This window comes from Athene noctua, chromosome 1, assembly GCF_965140245.1.
Source record: "Athene noctua chromosome 1, bAthNoc1.hap1.1, whole genome shotgun sequence".
In the NCBI taxonomy this organism is placed as follows: domain Eukaryota; kingdom Metazoa; phylum Chordata; class Aves; order Strigiformes; family Strigidae; genus Athene; species Athene noctua.
The window spans coordinates 138,867,317-138,887,123 of record NC_134037.1 but is presented as its reverse complement, the minus strand read 5'-3'; the positions used below and the strand labels follow the sequence as shown (position 1 = coordinate 138,887,123).

At 43.9% G+C, this 19,807-nt stretch overlaps 1 protein-coding gene across 2 annotated transcripts in view; it reads left to right on the top strand.

Annotated features, from left to right (window-relative positions):
* COL8A1 (collagen type VIII alpha 1 chain) overlaps positions 1-19,807 on the top strand; it is a 91,169-nt gene that overhangs the window by 65,837 nt on the left and 5,525 nt on the right. For both annotated transcript variants that reach the window (XM_074897954.1, XM_074897960.1), the window contains one exon: positions 19,331-19,646. In XM_074897954.1, coding sequence (XP_074754055.1) covers positions 19,334-19,646 — 313 coding nt within the window. In that variant the 5' untranslated portion in view covers positions 19,331-19,333. The remainder of the gene's footprint in view (positions 1-19,330; positions 19,647-19,807) is intronic.

Below are 19,807 nucleotides of genomic sequence, written 5' to 3'. Positions count from 1 at the left end.
TCTTGTTTATCTTGAGTGCTCATCTTCCTGACAAATGTATTTTCAGGAAACTATTCTTTTGAGTCTCATAGCCCTGAAGAAAACCTGGATAAATATGTCTGCTCATCAAGACTAACCTGTGGTCTCTGTGTGGCTTTGTTTAAAGTTAGAGGTTCACATAGACTTGTAAACAGTGAACTGCAGGGACTGGAGACTGTGGCAGGCAATGTAGTACCTAAAAGAGCTTACTGCGACCAAAAGCTTCTTTTCTCTGTAAGTTAGTGTGTTACACACTCATGAGCAGGAGAAAGATAGGTCTGATGACTTAGTAAAGCCCTCATTAAAATGCTCAACGTACTTCTTAGAGCATCACTCAGAGATAAGGAAGGAGTTTCAGATTCGTTTTACAAATGAGGAACTGAAGGAGGTTGTCAAAGCATGGCAATACCTATACAGCAGCCCCAGAAACTTCTGCACTGCTTTTCAGAGGTATCAAAGATTTAGCTTTAAACTAGGCTGCGTGGGTACCACCAGCCAGTCAGGCTGCACCATCTTGATGCTTACCACAGGCTGGCTCACCGAGTTACTTCTGTTCTTCCACTGTAGATCCTGTCTGGAGTCCTGAACTCCAGATGTGTCCTAAATGAGATGTGTGAGCTGAGGGACCTTAAGACACTACAAGAAACTCCACTGCCCATTGGCTTGTTTCTCTTCATTCCTCCTTTCCTCCTCCCATACAAACTGTAATGCTCAAGGTGGAAGAAACCTGAACATGCCAAAAAGCAGGAGGTGGTGAGTGATAGCAAACAATACATACAGTGCAGAGAATGAGTAGGGGCTGGTGGATCAGGCCTGCCTTTTCCATAGGAACGAAAAAAACCAGTGCTGTAAGTAACCTGACAAAGGTCATAGAGGTGGTTTTGAACAACCTTACACACAGGCTTAAAAATCTCTAGTTCTTTTAAAATTTGAGCCTGATGCTTGAGTGATGGTGTCTGGACATACCAGATCAGGACTCATAACCAGAACTGTGCCACCCCCTTACTGTAGTCCCATGATGTGCGTAAGCAGGCAGGATTCAAGTCCAACATAGGAGTGTTTCTCAGAGCCAGAGGCCAATCCATTATTTAACTCTGCAGTACCAGACAGTTTATAATCTGCCTTCGGTCTTTTTCGGAGGTAGTAGCATGTCTAAGTCTATCCTTAGGAATTCATTGTGAAAACATATAAGCCAGATATTTCCTTAGTTCTCTAGGGGCAGCGTGTCCTCATAGGAAGTAGGAACAGTATTTCACAATTATCATTTTCTAACCCCCTCCCCTCCAGCACTGTAGGAAAGCAAGAATATCTTAGGAGAAGAGTAAACATTCAGCACGTGCCTGTTTCACCATTCTGATTCAGCGCATCAGCCCCACATCCAGAGATAGCAACTGCAGGAGTCTGTGTTCTATCTGCAGTAAAAAATGTTGGCTTTTCTGGGTCTGGACACTGCCACCTCAGCTCAGCTCATTTCTAATGCACGTGCTTTGGCAGCACACAGCTGAGCAAGGCCATAGATGTGCATTTTAAAATGTGGTAACCTCCAGATTGTGTTTTTCTCGAGAATCATCTATATTATAATTATAAGGAAAAAAGATGGCACCACTGCATTTTTTTACAAAGCAATTCAATTTGGGATTATTACTTTTAGTCAGTGAGGCAGCATCACCCATAGTGAACAAGACTGAAGGATCAGTAAGTTTCAAGTGTCTTTGTAATGCATTTAACACATTTGGAAACCCTGGGTCCTCCCATGCTTCTTTTTGCACCAGTTTTCTGTGGTTGGACAAAGATCAAACATAATAGTGTCTGTAGCCAGCACACAATATACGTGATCACTTTGGTTAGATTATAAAAAAGGCTAACATCTAACTTGTCCATGTCATGTTATTTGGCAAAACTAATGATATAATTAAATGGGTTCAAATATCAAAAACATATGTATCTGCTTACATTTATGCTGCTTTTTTTTTTTTTCCATTTACAAAATAATGCTTTTGTAAGAGAGTAAAATTCAATGAGCTTCATATGTACTGGTGGAGTTCTGCAACTCAATTATTTCTTCATCACAATGGCAAGAGAAACTCCAGCGCACAAATAATCTAGAAGATTTATACACGTGATTGCAGCGCGGACACTTGGCCTACAGAGCTCCCTAGCAAGCCAAAGAGAAGTAGTTTGTTCCACAGGTATGAGGAGGGTTGACTGATAGCATCAGCTAAGCCATGGCGAAGGATATGAGCAGAACATTTACAGTCCTACTTCTAGCTAAACTAAGAAATCTTTGAAGTATGATATGTTGATTTCATGAGGGTTTAAAGCAAACTTCTGCAGGAAATGGGATCCACATGCATGTTTTCTTGGGAGTTCCTTGTAAAACAATAGTCAAGTCTGAACATAAGTATGTATTTTTAATTTAATAGATAGGTTTACTTTACAGGTTCTTCCCTCATTATCCTACTGCCTGTAGGACTGTACATCAACAGAGACATCCGAAGTCTGCTTTCATTTAATTAAATGGGATCTTTGTCGCCAGTTTAAAAAAAAAAAAATCAGATATATGAAATAATGTCTGTTCTCATTACATCTCCAGTCCAATTTCCAGGAAGAATTTGGGATAGTTTTGAATAGATTAAAAGAATGATAAGAAAAACATTTCCCACAAAAAATATTAAAGGAAAGCAACACTCCTACTTATCTTCCAACTCTTCCATCTCTGGAAATTTTCCTTTTAGTTCAGAGGGGCTAGGCAAGTAAAGCTGTTCATCTGTGACATCCCATTAAATGTCATCATTAGCAAGATTAGATGCAGTAAAATGGACTCAATGACAATCACTGCTGTCCATCTCAAACCAGATACATTTAACCACTGTGATCATTTCCACAGCAGAAGAATACCAATATCAATAAATTGAGCACATGGAAGAGTTAGGACTCGGTGATATTGGTTATTCTCTTTATGAATAGGAATTACCTCCACTGCAGTTACCTGAGAACAGAATCTAGGCCAGTAGTGGCTACCTGTGTACTTAGCTACACAACGGTAGGCCAAGGTTTGGGTATTTTTAAGCTAATACAAACCAGAGCGATTATAATTTTACTGTCTGAAAATGGGAATTTCATAGATCTAAACTGACATTTGTTCCTTGCCAAAATATTTTGCACTGGCACTTACTGTTGGAAAGACCAGTTTTTCCTACTGCCAAGAATTGAGTAAAATTCAGCCAAATTCTTCAGTTCTTAATTGAACAAAATTTTCATTGTAGTTTTGATTGATTAACAGGTGATAGTCTACTGCATGGATAACTGTCTGTGCATATATAGGTTGAGATCCATTTAAAAATATTTAACAACTATCAAACTTTACACAGGTTATAGTTCTCATGAAGAATTAATGGGGTTATCTATATATATGTCAAATTACCTGTCTGCACAAGTGACCAGTTCCCCGACTGTTGAATTTCACAAGCTTCTAATGTTGCTAATTCTCACATGGAAGTAATTAATTGAGTCACTTGAGAAAAATCTGTTCCAGATCATGTTCCATTTTTGTGGAGGCCTGAATTACTGAACTCTAGGAAATACTCTTTTTCACGTTAAAAAATAAATTTACCAGTGTAATTGATGCACAGGAACTGATGGGACACAAATTTCTCAAAAGTTACACTCACTACTGCATCACATCTGTTCAGATTTCTGCATTTTATCTGTGTCACAGATCCTCCCAAGGAGAATTACTAGACCGTCATAGTCAGGAGGATTCATAAAATATTTAAACTTCAGCAGTCATTTTTAGCCTGAGGCAGCCAAGGGAAAACTAGCCAGGAAAATTCTTCAATAATACTGTGTTAATAATTTTGCATTTCCAAATGAAAAATGAGTAGGTTTGCCTTCTCTTCCCTAACTGTTACCACTACATCAGGAATGCCACCCAGTGTTGTACTGGTATTGTCGCAATATACTGATGACTGCAAGTAGAGGAAAACACAAATCTCTCCCCTTCTGGACTTGTCATGGCTTAGTCCTTTGAAGACAAGTTCAGTTCAGATGTCACATTTAATCAAGATGAGGCCTTCATCCCAAATCAAAGACTTAACGGCATGTAATCAGTATTACAATTTCAAAAAAAGTAAATAATTTTCAACTGACCACTGTTAAGAGACTGCATCATTTGAGGAATAAGTATAAGTACAAGGATAAAACAAGCTATAGTTATTAGTCATAAAGATAAGAGGGATAAGAAGTAATTCAGGAAGAGGAGAGGCATGGCTAGAATTTAACAGCAGTTCTCAAAGCTGATTTATGAGATTTGTACATGCATTAGAAGATAATCCAGTCTAGAGCCTGAATAGGCAAAAGAAACAAAACTGCCAAAAAATTAAATACAGCTAGTTGGGGGTTTTATAATTTCTCAGTGATTTTGATAACCAGTGCTGCCTTTTAGGTTGAAAAGAAAAAGAGGCGGGCGATAATTTTTTTCCATAAATACTATTTGAAATTAATCCATCCAAATCTTCATTTAAAAGCAGTGGCGTTGTCATGTGGCAGTAGTTTGTACATTTTGCCCACTATGCCTTAAACGAAGAGATGAAAACTCTTTGTAAGTTTGCCTTACTTCCCCTTTCTGTAATGTTACTTTCAAAAACCGGTAATGAAAATAATATCTAATGAGAGAGCAAACGTGGATGCCATACAATCCCACAGATTATACAAACTCTTAGGTTTTTGCCCAGCACAGTCACTGCTGATTTATTATTAAAGCTTAAATCAGTGAAGATGGAAGGACCCCTCAATCCCAAGCAGAGAGCTTCTAAATCTCTGGTATCTCAGTTAATTCCTTCACACGTTCCCCTTTGCTCTTAACCCTTTTCCTCTGTGCTCTGGGGTCCCAGCAGCATGAAACAGAGACGCCACCACAAGCTACTCATACAGATGCAGTAATACCAGCAAAGCTGACCTGGGAGGTTTTGATTTCTTCAGTTTAATTCTTACTTGCTGTTTCATTTGTGTGCATATACTTAGGCGTGCGTGTATGGGCAGGGCTTACTATCCCAGTACATGGCTCAGAGTTGCTGGTATGGCTGCTTCTCAGCAAGGAGTGCTTTGCCATTTAGTATTCATTTAGCAGTAAAGTGTTCCTACTCTAAACACAGCCTAAACTGCACTCTGAGTCCAGTGCTGGTACTTGCCAAAGTATCCCTCCAAGGGTTTTGGAGCTCACAAAACTACAAACACATCTTTTGGAAACATTAGTCTCTGGATTACTTTATTAGCACAACTTGCAAGCACAGTCCTTTAAGGAGATAATTTCTGCAGGATCTAATCAGCCTTATTCTTTAATTTTCTGAGAATTTTGCAACAATTTTCAGATCAGACCTAAAAAAAAACCCCTCTCAAACTCTGAGCCTGTGGGCTACAATTATGTACTCCAGATTATCTCTTTCCTCAGCATGGTTAAACAAGCCTTCCACAAAGCACTTTAGAAGTATTTCTATTAAGAATACGTGATTTCTACTCACATCTGAAAATCTGAGCAGGTTTCTTGACCTCACACAAAATTAACTTAGAGTTAATGTAGGTGCCCCATCTCACAGTCAAACAAAGCAAACAAACAAAAGAAAATCACTGTAAGCATTACTGATAGCTCTTCTGCTGTTAGGAGAAACAAGGCTCCGTTTTCCTTGCTAGAGAAATATCTGTCAAGTGGATTTATTTTTTGTTCGGTTAAGTCACGGTTTGTAGGTAGCCAGGAACCTTTGGTTCTGATGTTCAGCAGTAAGAATCTGGTGAACAAAGTTTGTGAGGAAGAATATGATTTAAGTGCACTGATTTTTCTAACACCAGATTTTGTGAAGTTAGTCACAGTTGTCTTAACTGCATCATCCTGGGAAAAGCCTTAACTACTACTTTGCAGAGATACAAGAAGAATTTTTAACAATGCATATCTGCTTAAAAAAAAATCCAGATATTGAAACAAAAAAGGAAGACTGGGGAGGGGAAAAGGAGGCCTGAGGTGATTGACAATGCAGAATATAGAACCTTTCAGATCCTAATCCATGAGGGGATGTTCGCATCTGGTCCCATAATGGATTGCATGTGCCTGAATTAGGTGCCTGGACTCTGTGCATGTGTGTAAGGGGAGTTAAGTGCCTCAGAGAGGGATTCACAGAAGTCACTCTTTGGGGAGCTGCCTAAGCCAGCCAAATAGGAAAAGATGAAGACTGCAGTTCATTCTAAATCCTAGCTCTGTCCTGGGTTTAAGTGCCTTCTGGTGAACAGAGTACACAGGAACAAGGCCTTTCACTCAGCTCATAGCTCACCATCCTCTTTTGAAGGCAGGTGCCAAATTTTTCTTTCAAACTCAGAGCAGCCCTCAGCAGCTCGAGCAGAGTCTTACTCAGGCCATAGAAGAGGGGTCTAATTTCTTCCTTTAGCAAAGGGCACTGAAGTGCATTTCCAAGGCGTGCCCCAGCCAGCAGCTGCAGGCATCAGCTCCCGGGAGGCGGCTTGGGGCTGGCACAGGTCACAGCAGACCGGAGGAGGCCTGGGGAGCAGGGAAAGCCACTAGAGACTTTGGCTGAAAGCCTGGGAGGTGTCAGCAGGGAAAGGCAGCCTCAGGTCCATGCCCTGCTTGAAGGAAGGTTTGCACACTGGGACCGAGCAGCTGGGAGTTGAGGGGCCTGCCAGCTCAGGCAACAGCTAATCAGTCCCTGATCAGGACTTGGATTTTGATTAGGGACTGAAGTGCTTTAATTTCCCCCTCCAGTCCTATTTCCTCATGTGGTCCCAGCCCCACCTCTGCCTCGGAGTGCTGGAGGCAGCTGAAGGGAAGCTAGTGTCCCCCTTTGATCCAGTTCAGCAGTGGGATGGCAGCAGGTTTGTCAGCCTGTCATCGCTGGCAGAGTCCTTCACCCTGGCTGCAGTACTGATGAAACACGAATGCCAGCTCCCGCTGCAGACATCTTACAACAGTCAGACAGGACAGCTGATTGCTGGTGAGCTTTAGAGCCTGCGAGTCTCACAGTTACCAGCAATCATGAGTCCAAATGCCTGCACTGAACATTTCATATTGTTTCTCTTGGAGTAGAGTTGAGAGACTTGAGTGAGCAATAGTATTTGCTCTTCAGTACTTGGCTTTTCTTTCCTTTGGCCTTCGTTGGGTTATTCCAAGGTGACAGATACGGTAATTTCAAGTCCTTTAAACCATAGCACACTGGATTGCATATAGGAAATTAATTTTGCCTCATGGCATCTTTGGGGTTTAGATGACTATATATTTTCACAGATCCAGGATGGGGGGGAGGGGGGGGAGGGTGTGTCTTTTTTGTGTATGTGTGTGTTCCAGAAGTATTCTTTTTCTTTACTGTGCTTTTGAGAGACATGGCAAACATTTACTGTAAGTATTCACTGAATCAAACATACAGGGAGTATTTTAGAACTCAAGTTGGAAGGTTTTTTGGTGGTGTCATGGTACCCTTATCTTTGTATAATGGGAAGAGAGTGGCATCTCTGTAGGCCTGTACATGTTACACTTGTTAAGAAGTAACAGTTATTTCAGTCTTTGTCTCTCTGCCCATTGACTAGTCAAGTGGTTATGTGTTGAAGTACACTCGAATAAGAAGCATTTCTTATCTGCTGCACAAGAGGGAAAGACAGAAGGCCTGTATGGGCAGATCTATCTGGCATGGCACAGGGATGTATGTGTGCAGTTCAGTCATGGTGGCAGTGTAGGGGAGTACACTAGAGTTTTTGGTGGAGATTGCACCCAAGTGTCAGATTATGAAGAGATGTACATGGGTAAACCCACTGTCCCCCATCTAGCAACTTCCAACTTCATGTCCAACCATAGATATGACCCAGAGAACAAAAGGGCCTTTTATACAAACTAAAAGCCGAGGAGTTTTGAAATAATTTTAACCGAATGAGTGTTTAGTTGTGGTTATGGTCATCTTGGTCTTTATCAAGCATAAAAATTAAAATCTACCCATTTAGGAAATAGGAGATAATATCTGCCTGAGTTTTGCTAATGGAACAGTGTCAGGTCATGACTAAGATGAGCACATCCTAACAATTATGATAATAGCTGCAATATTTCATAATAAAACAGGAAAATAACTTGCTAAATAATTTTAAAACATCCTCCTGATTTCTGTCTGGATGGAGTAGTCTAGTATGTTTAACCTTCAAAAGCAAGATCATTTCTTCCACTGTTTGAGAAAAGGTGGGAAAAGTATACAAAGCGCAGGAACCTTTTTAATGGCAAGTAACCTTCCAACAAAAATTGTCTGAGAGACAGGAGGCTTTTTCAAGAAAAATATTTTACAGACATTTGTTATTGTTTTCATATCTCCCTTGGACTGGGACATTGGGGTTCTGAGGAGCTGCAAAGTTAGAACACAGCAAATAAAAATAAGGGAGAGAGAAGCCGCTCTTCCTCTCAACAGGCTCAGCAAAGCACAGGGAATGGAAATATTGTAAGTGGTAACAATTAATCTCTGAAATAGAGCCTCCAAAGCCTCTTGCTTTTATTTAAAAGAAAAAAAAAAAGTCATGAAGCGGCATGAGGGCAAGAGCCAAGAAAACACATTTTGTACACCATCAAAGCGAGAAAAGGAACAGAAATGCTACGCTGTGCCAGTTTCAGAAAGAGACAATCAAGCAAATTTTATGGCAAGAAGGCAATGCATAAGGCCACAGGACTGCAACAGGAGTCATGGAGAACAATAAATTGTTTCAAATTAAGATCAGGCCAAGTACTTGAGAGTCCCACACAAATTTCTTGCTTTATAGTTCAAGAACTCCCAGGACTGTTAAACACAGTCCAAGCTGCAAAGGCTATAGAGTATGACCACTGCAAAGGGGCACATGAAATAAAAGTTTCTCTGTAACCAAGACTTCAACTACCAAGAACCAGTGCACCCAGAATTAGACTCTTTTTCTTAATGGGATTTCATGATCTTGATGCCTTGTTAGAGGTTAAATGGCTCTCATCTAGATCACGGTAGAGCACTTTAATCAGTATGTGCACAGAGATAGGAGAGAAGAGGAGAAGTATAGTTCTGAACCTCAGAGAAGTCCCTGCTTCATCACTTGTAATAAAAAGGCTTACCCATTTTTTTATATAAAGAGTTACCCCTTTCTGAAGAGCCAGCCCTCCTGCCTGCCTTAGGCACCCCAGAGATGCCAGGAGCCTGGCAGACACCTGCCTCTCCCAGAGCCATGGGTGGGCTCTATCTACCTAGGACACAGAGAAGCCTTTTTACCCCCCAAATGAAGATACAGTGACAGTGGCAGTGGCATGGCAGGACATCACACCATGGCAGGGTACCTGCAGGTGGCCCACAGGCCATGCAAGACAAGTCAGCCCTCAAGAGGCATCAGTGACTGAAATGGCACTTGCTACAGCCTCAGGATCAAGAGAAGAGCAAGAGCAGTTTCTGCCCACTTTCCCCTCATCTCCTCAGGTGTGGCACCAAGCGTAGTTTAGCTAGTCTGAAAAGTCAAGCCTACACAAGTATTACATCTGCAGACACCTGTACTGCTTTACATAATGTTTCATCTAATAAAAAGATTATCTTCCCTGTGACATCTGTATCAATCAGTCATTGTCACTACCAAGAGCACTTTTATAATCAGGCTTTTCCTTTCTGTTGCCAATTCTTGGGAAGGGTTTAAGAAAAACACGTACTCTAGCACCTATTTGTGTTTGGCTGATTTTAATGAATGGGATTTTTGCATGCACATCTAAGCTTTCCTAAAGGTAGTGAGATCTGCTAATTCACACAATGCTCTCCCTCTAAGTAGTTTTCCCAGACACGTAAAAGAAACCCCTAAGCCAGGCTGTATTAGAATAAAATATATATAGCCTGAGTTGATCTTTTGTGTCTCTTTTAGGACTCAACACACCTTCACAAAGAACATATTTTATTTTTTCTGCTTTTAGTATAATACCTCGTTTAATCAAAGGAGGAACTATTAGTTCTCTGAGCAGTAAACTGGTGGATATCCTTCAGAGTAAGACTCTCTGCCACTTGCGAGTATTTGGCAAAGATTCAGGATACATTGGATTTTATTAATTGCCACAGAGAGAGTAATCTTACCTCACTTTTGTCTACTCCCATACATCTGATAAAATTGAGTATCTCACTGATTACCACTGAACTGAGGAGATCATTGGCTTGTCATTTAGAGCCAACTGCTAGTGTGTGGCTTGTTCACAACACCGTAGCTGTCTGAACCAAGAGGTAGCGAAATGGAAACTTTTTACACTTCTACCAGTGAGTATAATTCATGGCAGCACTGCTAGAGACACTGCTTTGGATTAAAATAGTAAAATGCTGTGATACACTTCACAAACCATTGTACCATAACAACATGCAAACAATTATACCATGAAACTTTGGGAGGCTTCTACTGCATGCAGCCAGCACAACCTATCTCAGGGCAGAGCAAGGCCAAGAGCGATGAATAGCAGCTGAGAGGTTTCCAAAGAAAGCCTGTAGTTGCCTGTCCACACTGGTTTGCAACCAGTAATCACCATAATTCATTATCAACACCTCAAGGTTCAGCCTGCTGGATCAAGCACTTCAGTCTGAAGCGCATCTCCGGTTGTTTGTCTTTGCATCAATTTTTGGGGTAGGGGATTGGCAGTAGATGTGAAACATTTTTGCCAGAACAATCCCCAAACTAACGCCCCCAGGAGATGGTCCGTTGACTCTAAAAATTTCCATGAAAATCAGCCTCATTGCCAGCGGGCTGTGTACCATAAACCCATTACATCTGATAAGACAAATTCCTTGGATGGTGTCAGTGTCCCTGCCTCATGGGGAGCTCCTGCTGCAGCGCCCGGTAGCCCCACTGCTTCAGAGAAGGAGCCCTCAGTTCAGTTCCCACGTTGAACAAACAGCCTGTGCTCGGACACATCGGCTGCCAGTCCCGGGCTGGGAACCAGGAGAGCGATGACGTGCCGATAAGCGGGGAGGCAGCTCTAGGCTTTGATCACTTCGTGTGTTCCACGTTACCAGGTCCGGGTTTAATAGGCCTCGTGCTGTTGATTGCTGAATGGGGAGCTAGTGGCAGTTGTTTAAGAGCCTCTATCAAAGCTGCCCACCACCAAGACTGTAGGCAAACTGCCCAGAAGAGAGCATTAGGCAGAGGATTCAAGCGCATGCTGTATGGCAGAGAACAGGAAAACTTATTCAAAAGCAGGTATTTGCTAAATCCTACCTATAATTAATCCTAAACCCATAATTAAAGTCGCATGCTTTTCTGAAAACATTCCCCCACGTTGGTCCTTCCTCCCCACCCTGAGGTCAGACAACGATTTGTGCAAACAAGCACACGCCACTACGCGAGACAGCTGCATCCCCGTGGACTGTGGTCACCCGGCTAGTGGTGCCCAGCCTCGCCACGGCTCCCTGCCCTCTGACTGCAAGGAGCTTTCAGGCATTTTCCAGCAAACAGCTTCTGGGCCAGATCCTCAGAGGCATGCAAGAGCCTCAGAGACATGCAAGAGACTTAACTACCCTGGAAATCAATTACTAGCGCCAGGCATCTAAATACCATCATAAATCATGAGCTTCATGTGTTGCTGTTGAATCGGCAGAGGCCTGTGCCTGGCAGTCAGGGGGTATGGAGGCAGCAGTCTAATCCTGCCCAGATTTGCACAGAGATGGAGCTGCCTACCTGGGCCCATGGAGATTGGGCATGGGGAGAAGACTAAAGGCAACATAATTATGTCTGCATGGCCTGCTTTCTCCTTCTCATCCTGGCTGCTTCCAGTCCCAGGATATGTGTTTTCACATACATGCACACATATATACCTGCACACAAACGGCACTTTCATATATATGTAGATAAAGGCACACGTGCAAATACCCACCATTTGGAAGGAAGAAACAGGGGAGGTCTAAGCGCGCTATTTCCATACAGCAAGCTGACTGAGCACATGCACAAATGTATTTGCAAACAGATTGGAGCAGAGGCAGTTGCTTTGTCTTTGGAAATGGATAAATATTATATAGACTATAGATTATATAAGCATTATATAGGATATTGCTTTGTCTTTGGAAATGGATAAACGTTATATATTTCTTGCAATAGGCACTGCAAGAAAAGGCCATATAATTACCACTGAAGCCAAAGATAGCTTATAGATGGTTATCAGTTTTTAAGATGAAGCCATTTATTTAGATGTTTTCACACTTTTCTAGGAACGCAACTGTAAGCACCATTTTGAATTTAAAAAAAAAAAAAAGGCATCTGCCACATGTTGAATATTCTCCATTAGCAGCAGGTTTATGCATGTGTGCATTTTAAAATGTTTATTATGACAATCCTTGTTATGACTGTCTTAGATTTAGTAAATACCACATGATAATCAGACACAGTTGTTAGACCTTGAGCAAAATATGATTTAATTTATTTTTAACATACGGAACAATAGCTGTTTCTTGGTAATATAAACTGAACACAGACACTCAACACACTACTTTGTTTCCTTGGAGGGGACAGTGAAGAGGAGGGAGGGAAAATAAATAAGAAAATAAACCTGATCTGTGTGGGAGAGTTTCACAAGAGGCAAGAAGGCAGGATTACATTTACCATAAATCCTACTTTCCTCCCCACGGAATGCACAGGCCCTTGTAGACCCTTTAGCAAGGTAAACTGCCTACTTAAGAAACAGATACAGCCTTCAGTGAAGCTGTAGGCACCATTAAAGTGATGCAGGACCCCAAACCTACTGGGGCTAAAGTCAGGCACAGAGCAGCTGTCCCCTGCCAACGGTATGGCAGAGTCCTCGCACAGGGCTGTGCTCTCCCTTACTGCCCTCCTGCTCTTTACTGCCGAATATAAGATTAAATCAGCATAGCTTGTCTTCATTAGTGTTATGAAGCCAGCTGGCTTTCAAAGGAAACCTGTGCCAAGTTGTATTTGGTTGCCCTCGCTCCCTGTTTTTTATGTGGAGTATGACAGAACTTTCAAAAAGAAACCCCCCAAACTGAGTTTAATTAGTTTGATTGTAAATTCAAAAACATCTGCCCAAATGACATAAAACCTTGTTTGGCACAGAAAGGCAGAAGAGTGCTTTATATTCAAGCAGTAATGTGTGTATTAAATGGCACCCTAAGCTCTGAGCAAGTACAAAATTATTTGGCAAGCAGAAGGTTGTTGTTTTTTCCTGCCCCTGAAAATACAAGTTCCCACTAAAATTCAGTCTCTGTGTAGTATAGGGTATCCTCAGATCTCTTCAGAAAGTACTCACTGACTGACAAGTTTGTCCTCTAAAGAGTTGAATGATCCACAAATTAATCTTAGCTTAAGTTTTGAAATAGTTCAGTTTTGAAAACTGTGAACAACGTATTGGAAAGATCACTGCTCAAGTCACCTACACATCAACAACAACAGACAGCACTGTTGCTGAGAATGACAACCAGCATCTGCTTGACCTTTCACATCTAAAGACAACCCCACCTTGAAGTCACCCTAACTATTCACTGGTGCTGAGCAACTACAGGAACTAAGGCCTTGATAGCTGCTCTTCTCATTTTGTGTTAAAATTGCTTTGAAGAAGGGTAGTTGACTAACAGAATTAATTTATATATGCCAAAAAGAAATATATGCCCAGGGATTAATCTGATACTTTTCAGGTGATAAGGTCTTTAACAAAAATATGTATAGGGGTGGGGTGTGCTCACGCTTGCACAAATAACCCAGTGGTTGACAGGAACCATACTGTACAAGACAGGAACAGTACAGGTTGTTTGTTACCAAAGTAACACTAAAAATGACAACAGAAAAAAATTGATTATCGCCTTATGAAGACTGCGGCTTTCTCTTACAAGCCTTTGTTTGACTCTGCATGAGCTGCCACGTACCAATGCCTGCAAGCTGGGGGGAAGCCAGGGAACCCCTCCCAGGGGGCTACAGTGCATCTAACCCACCAGCTCCCTGCAACACTGCGCTGTCCCTCCTCGCACATGGGAACACCTTATTTGTCACTTCCATGGCATTATGCTGTGCCTGCATGTCTCTATGGGACAAAGAGAGACTTCAGTGAGGTTTACGATGTTCTCATGGGATTGGACTCTCCCGTCCCCAGGAGCAGAGCCATCCCTGGATACACCATCGTAGGCACTTGGTAATGCCATCAGTTATCAAGGGTACTCCAAAAGTAGCCATGTTCTTAACCACTTTTAATCTCGAGTCAGAAACATCCCAGGGAATTTAGCTTTTGACCTCAAATATTTTTAAGTAGCCCTCTTCCAGGCACAAAATCTCCAGAGTCACCAGGGGTTTTATTCTGCGAGTGTTGCAGCAGTCATTTTCCATGTGGAAACCTGAGTGCTAGCCAGTCTGTCCCCTCAGTGCAGTGGGGAATGGGTCCCTGCCGCTTCAGCAACCCCCATGGAAGGGACCCCCAGGCAGAAATGTTCAGGTCACTGAGATCTACTCATGCCTTGTGCCTCTTCGGAAAATAAAGCAGTTCCGAAGCAACGTGTGGTAAATAAAGCCCACGGGGCTAGTCTCTGGGCAAGTATCTCAGATGTTCTGAGACGTGGGTAAATTTCAGCTAACCCCAAAATTATTTCCACAGCAACCACTTCCCTGTAAGAACCAGTAACTCAAGGGCTTGCTTCCACTCTCTGCAAGACCACCTATGATTCCAAGTCCCACGTGGACAGGCATCACTCTTTCCATACATTCTTTACACAATTAGGCTAAACCAGCCATTATTTCTTCACACCAATTTAAGAATTACGACTGCTGGTACATTTTGTTTTGTCTTCAGTTTCTCCTGACAAACGCAAATAGCCAGAGGAAGGTCCTTTCTAGTTTTCTCAGGAGAACAGCTCCACCAAAGAGATGATTGAGAAATGTTCTCACTTGGGCTTTGCCTGTGAAAATGTGTTTTTTCAGGGAGTGACTCTCACCCGCAGAGCCAACCACACGCGTTCACACACCAGCAGCTGAACACTGTGGTTTAGGATAATGTTCCTTTGCCCTCAAGTGGCTTGCCTCACCCTAGGTCAAGCAAAACGTTTATTGTGTCTTAATCTGAAGGACTGGTGCAAAATGACACGTCACATGCTGTGAAGGCACAGCTGCTTCTCCATCTTCCTTCAGACATTCAAACAGTTATGGCAAAACTTTGCTTTCTCCAAGCCTTTGGCTTCCCTAAAGGTGCACGCATGGCCTGATTTACCTGCCATAAATATGTAGACACATTCCCATTGCTTTCTGACAGAAACAGCGGAAAATCCCATTCCAAAGCCATTTTACTCTCTGTTGACAGACACCTTTGAAAGGATGTCAGATCAGATTACACGAATGTGTTTGGAGATGATCCCTGAATTGCTGGGACTTGGGTGAAGGGGGTGGGAAGTCTTACACTTTGGCTGCATTTTCAGCACAGATTTTTCTCCTCCTCACTCTGGTATTTTTCTTAAGTCCTACCACGGCTGGGACAATCTCCGTTTGCTGTTCATAAACCCTGGGGGACCTGTCCATTTTAAAAACCAAGAAGAAGATTTTCAATAGCTTTTAGGCATTTAAAGATGCTAGTGGCTTCCTGGCAAGGTCTTCAAATAACAAGAACTGGCATTCAGAAACAAACTGAAAGAAAGACCTTCAACTTCTCTCTCTCAGTACATAAATAACTTTTTAGAGAAGCTGAGTGGGATGAGAGAGGCAGTGAGCTGAAGCACTGAACAACTATCCCAGGCACCCCTCACGCTGTAGGGGAGGCTTGTCTTATAGTGATGGTGTCTGACAGCGATAATCCTGCTGGACCCACTGCCAGGAGACAGTGAGCAGTAGCAGTCGCACACACGACTCTACCACATTTCTCATCAAGACTAATTTTGTCTGATCCCTCATTCCTTTGGGAGCAGAGGGAGATTCAAGACGTATGGCTGGCGCCAAACGCAGGCCACTTCCCAGGTACCTGTGGCAGATCCCAAGACCCAGACAGCTCACAAGGCCACTAGGGAGGCTCTGACCTCCTCCCACAAAGATGTCAGCCAAGTCCCATGTAGCCTGAGGTTGTACAGTAAATAAACCCCCACCTTCCACCTCAGCTGGTCACAGGCACCAGCCCCAGCCAAAATCAATAGATGAGAAGCAATTTGTCATTCCCGGGCCACACTGTTATGGTTATGATGAGTCAAAAAACACTAAAGGAAACACAGATGTAGTGAGATCACCTCTCTTTCTGGAGCCTTCCTATCTCTAGAAGTCTTGCCTGATCTCCCTCAAAATTTCCACACGCGCACACAAGAACCTCTCGTGTGCTGCGCGGTCAGGCCTGTTAAACACCAGGTGCATTGCGTGACACCTGGCAGTGCCGAGGCAGCTCGGCACAAGCAGCAGGAGGTTGAGTTCATCCTGAGCTGCGGGCAGGCTGGTGCCTCCCCGTAGGAAATTTCTTTCAATTATTTCAAATAGCTCCCACTCGCACACAAAGCCCATGTTTCATAATAAAAACAAGGAGAAAAATCACATCCAAAGGAATTTTACCTATTTCCCTCTCCACTTATTCCACTGAAGTTATCTTTTTAAAAAAACAAACCCCAAAAAACTGGCCACCAGAATAACAGAGTAGCCAAGAAGTTAATTTAATCATGTCATTTGTCAAAATCCACCCTGTCCTTCATACTTGTAGGTTTCAACAACAGTCCTGAATCACCCAATGTCTTCTGATTTAAAAAAAACCAACAAAAACCAAGGTTTCACTCATTTCTTTCTTCACAGAGGCAACGCTTTTCATTTGGGAGAGATGCACAAAATGCTGCAAATTCTCCAGTAGCTGGGATTTTCCCTGCAAACTGAGGCAGGTGTTACTCTACTTGGCTACAGAGAGCCAAAGCTGCAGCTACTCACTCGTGATGGTACAGAAAGGCCAACAGAGGCAAGAGTGGGGATACACCACGACACCACCACCACCCCCCCCCCCCCCCCCCCCCCAAAAAAAAAAGGTGGCTCAGGTCTGTGTGACCAGGTGAAGCTGCAGCAGGTTGCTTAGTCATCACTCTGTCCCAGCTGAGCCAAGGTAACTGCTCACACACAGCCTGTCCTCGCAGGCCAGTGCCACTGAGCTTTAAGCAGAAATGCCCTGTCCCGAGGCCCGAATCCTGTAGCTCCCAGCAAAGCCGACAGCTTTGGGCTAAAAGCCACCTTCAGCTCTCTGGAGCTGAAGCGTTTGCTGAAATGCTTTGCTGAACAAGGATGAGTGACTGTGCTTGGGCTTTAGCTACACTTAGAAACTCCTGTACATCTTGGCTCTGGTTTTCTTTGCCACATGGCAGCTGATTACCTCCAAGACCTTAAATTCCTGGGAGAGAAAGTGACTGTAGAATCTCAGCTGTGCAACATATGCTCCATCTAGTGTTTATTCACTAATATTTCATTTTCTTAAATGGTTTGTTTTGCTGTTAACACATAGTTCCGTCTTTTCTCTAGTTCATTTGTCTATTTAGGATCATTATTGAAAATACTAACCTTCTGCTGGTTGTTTTACCTACACAATTTTGATATAGCCTCCACTTACACCTTCAGTAACGATGATACACTGATTTCCATTGCGAGATTACATCGCATAGAACACAATTAAGGAGAAATGTTTTAAAAGAGCAGAATGCATTTCTCCAGGTTCTTCACTAACACAAAGTGAATGGAGAACTTTGAGCAGGAGTAAAACGTAAAAATTAAACGACACCCAGTGTTACCACCTGGTCAGTAACCTTCACCACAGCACCGAGCAGCGAGAGAAGCTGTTTCTCTGGGATGGTCTGTGCCAGCCCACCCAGTGCTTGAGCCAAACCCATGGCCCAGCAGCTTCTGGGAGTGAGTCAGGAGGAGTGTGTGGTGGGGCTTTTCCTGGTGCCCAGCTTGGGTGCAAAGCATCTTTGTGTGGTGGAAAAGCAAGGATGGGGAACAGCCATCAGGCCTGGCAATTTCCATGTGCATTTGAAAAGAGCAGGACTTGCCTGCTGGGCTTGGCTGTGGGACAGACTGCAAACACTGAGGTAAGCCTCAGGCTGCCCCCAAATTTGCGCTTGTTTAAGGAGTTTGCAATCCCTGATTTGCTGTTCACCTACAAGTAATGCCCTTACTGCAGAAAAGAAAGCCAACAGCAGATGGGACAAGAAGTCCCAAGCTTATATTTTGATAAGGAAGGAGAAAAAAAAAAAAATAATTCTGTTCTGTTAGCAGGCCTGTTGAGGTGCTGGGATGGGCTGCCTGGGGAGGGGACAGGGTCTGCAGCTGGAGAGACCTTTAGAAAATAGTTTAATATCCCCAGAGAAAGGCTTGGGTTGGCCCATCCTGCATGGAAACAGTGATGGCCCAGACAGCCCCTAGATGGCCCAGTTCTGGGCGAAGGCTGAGAGGATCAGAGCTCAGTTTAAGGAGGAGAGCTGGCAAGGAGCTGCAATAGAAATGGAGAGCCTCTGGGCTCTGCAGCCACAGGGCACAATCTTGGGCACAGATCTAAGCTGCAGAAACTGATATTTTGTTGCTATGGAAAGCACAGCAGAAGGGGTAATTTAGCTTCCTTGGGCTGAAAGTGTTTAAAGAAATCCCCACATGCCCCTTACTGCTCTCCCCCTGTGCTGGTGCTTGCAGCAGAGCTCCCCAAACCTTGTGTCAAGTGAGAAAGTGGGTAACTGCAGCTTGGGGATGGGAGGGAGTGGGTTCCCCTACAGAGAAACCACAGAGGGAACCACCTGGGGTGTGCGGGGTAGTATAAAACTAAATGCACATCACAGAATCATCTCGGTTGGAGGAGACCTTGAAGCTCCTCCAGCCCAACCATGAACCTCACCCTGACCGTTCCCAACTCCACCAGATTCCTCAACGCTGGGTCAACCCGACTCTTCAACCCCTCCAGGGATGGGGACTCCCCCCCTGCCCTGGGCAGCCCATTCCAACACCCAACAACCCCTTCTGCAAAGAAATACTTTCTAAGAACCAGTCTGACCCTGCCCTGGTGCAGCTTGAGGCCATTCCCTCTTGGCCTGGTGCTGGTTCCTTGGCTCAAGAGACTCATCCCCCCTCTCTGCACCCTCCTTTCAGGTATATAGATATATAAGGGCATTTGCTCTAATAGCACTGTTTAAGTAAGAGCCTCCAGTAAACCAGGCACAGACCTGCTGCAGGGTGTGCTCCAGGGCAGTGCGCAAACCAGAGCCAGCTTGCAGAGGTTTATGTCCAGTTTGCTACAGAAGATGAGAGCAGGTCAGCCCTGACGGGAAACAGACGACACGAAAAATCAGTTTTCTGCCAACTGTGGGTTTTGTTGTGTTTTTCGCAGGTGATGGCCGGGCTGCTCTTCCCTATGCAGCTGCTGGCAGTGGCTGTCACCATCTACCTAGAGCTGGTGAGGTCTGCTCAAGGCGGTGTCTACTATGGGATCAAGCAGCTGCCACCCCAGATGCCCCAGTACCAACCCCTTGGACAACAAGTACCTCACATGCCGCTGGGCAAAGAAGGCATCCCGATGCAGCACATGGGCAAGGAGGTGCCCCACATGCAGTACGGGAAGGAGTACCCCCACCTGCCTCAGTACATGAAGGAGGTGCCGCAGATGCCTCTGCTCGGCAAGGACATGGCTCCCAAGAAAGAGAAAGGTAGGCTGGCACGTCCCTCGCCACCCTCTGCACAGCCCTGCCGGGTGCCCCACAGCACTGTGTGCCTGGGGTGGGGGCACTGGAGATGGGGAGTGGGCTGCTGCAGGCTGGGCATGGCACCCAGGTACCCCAGGGAGTGGGACAGAAGGGGCTCCCAGGAG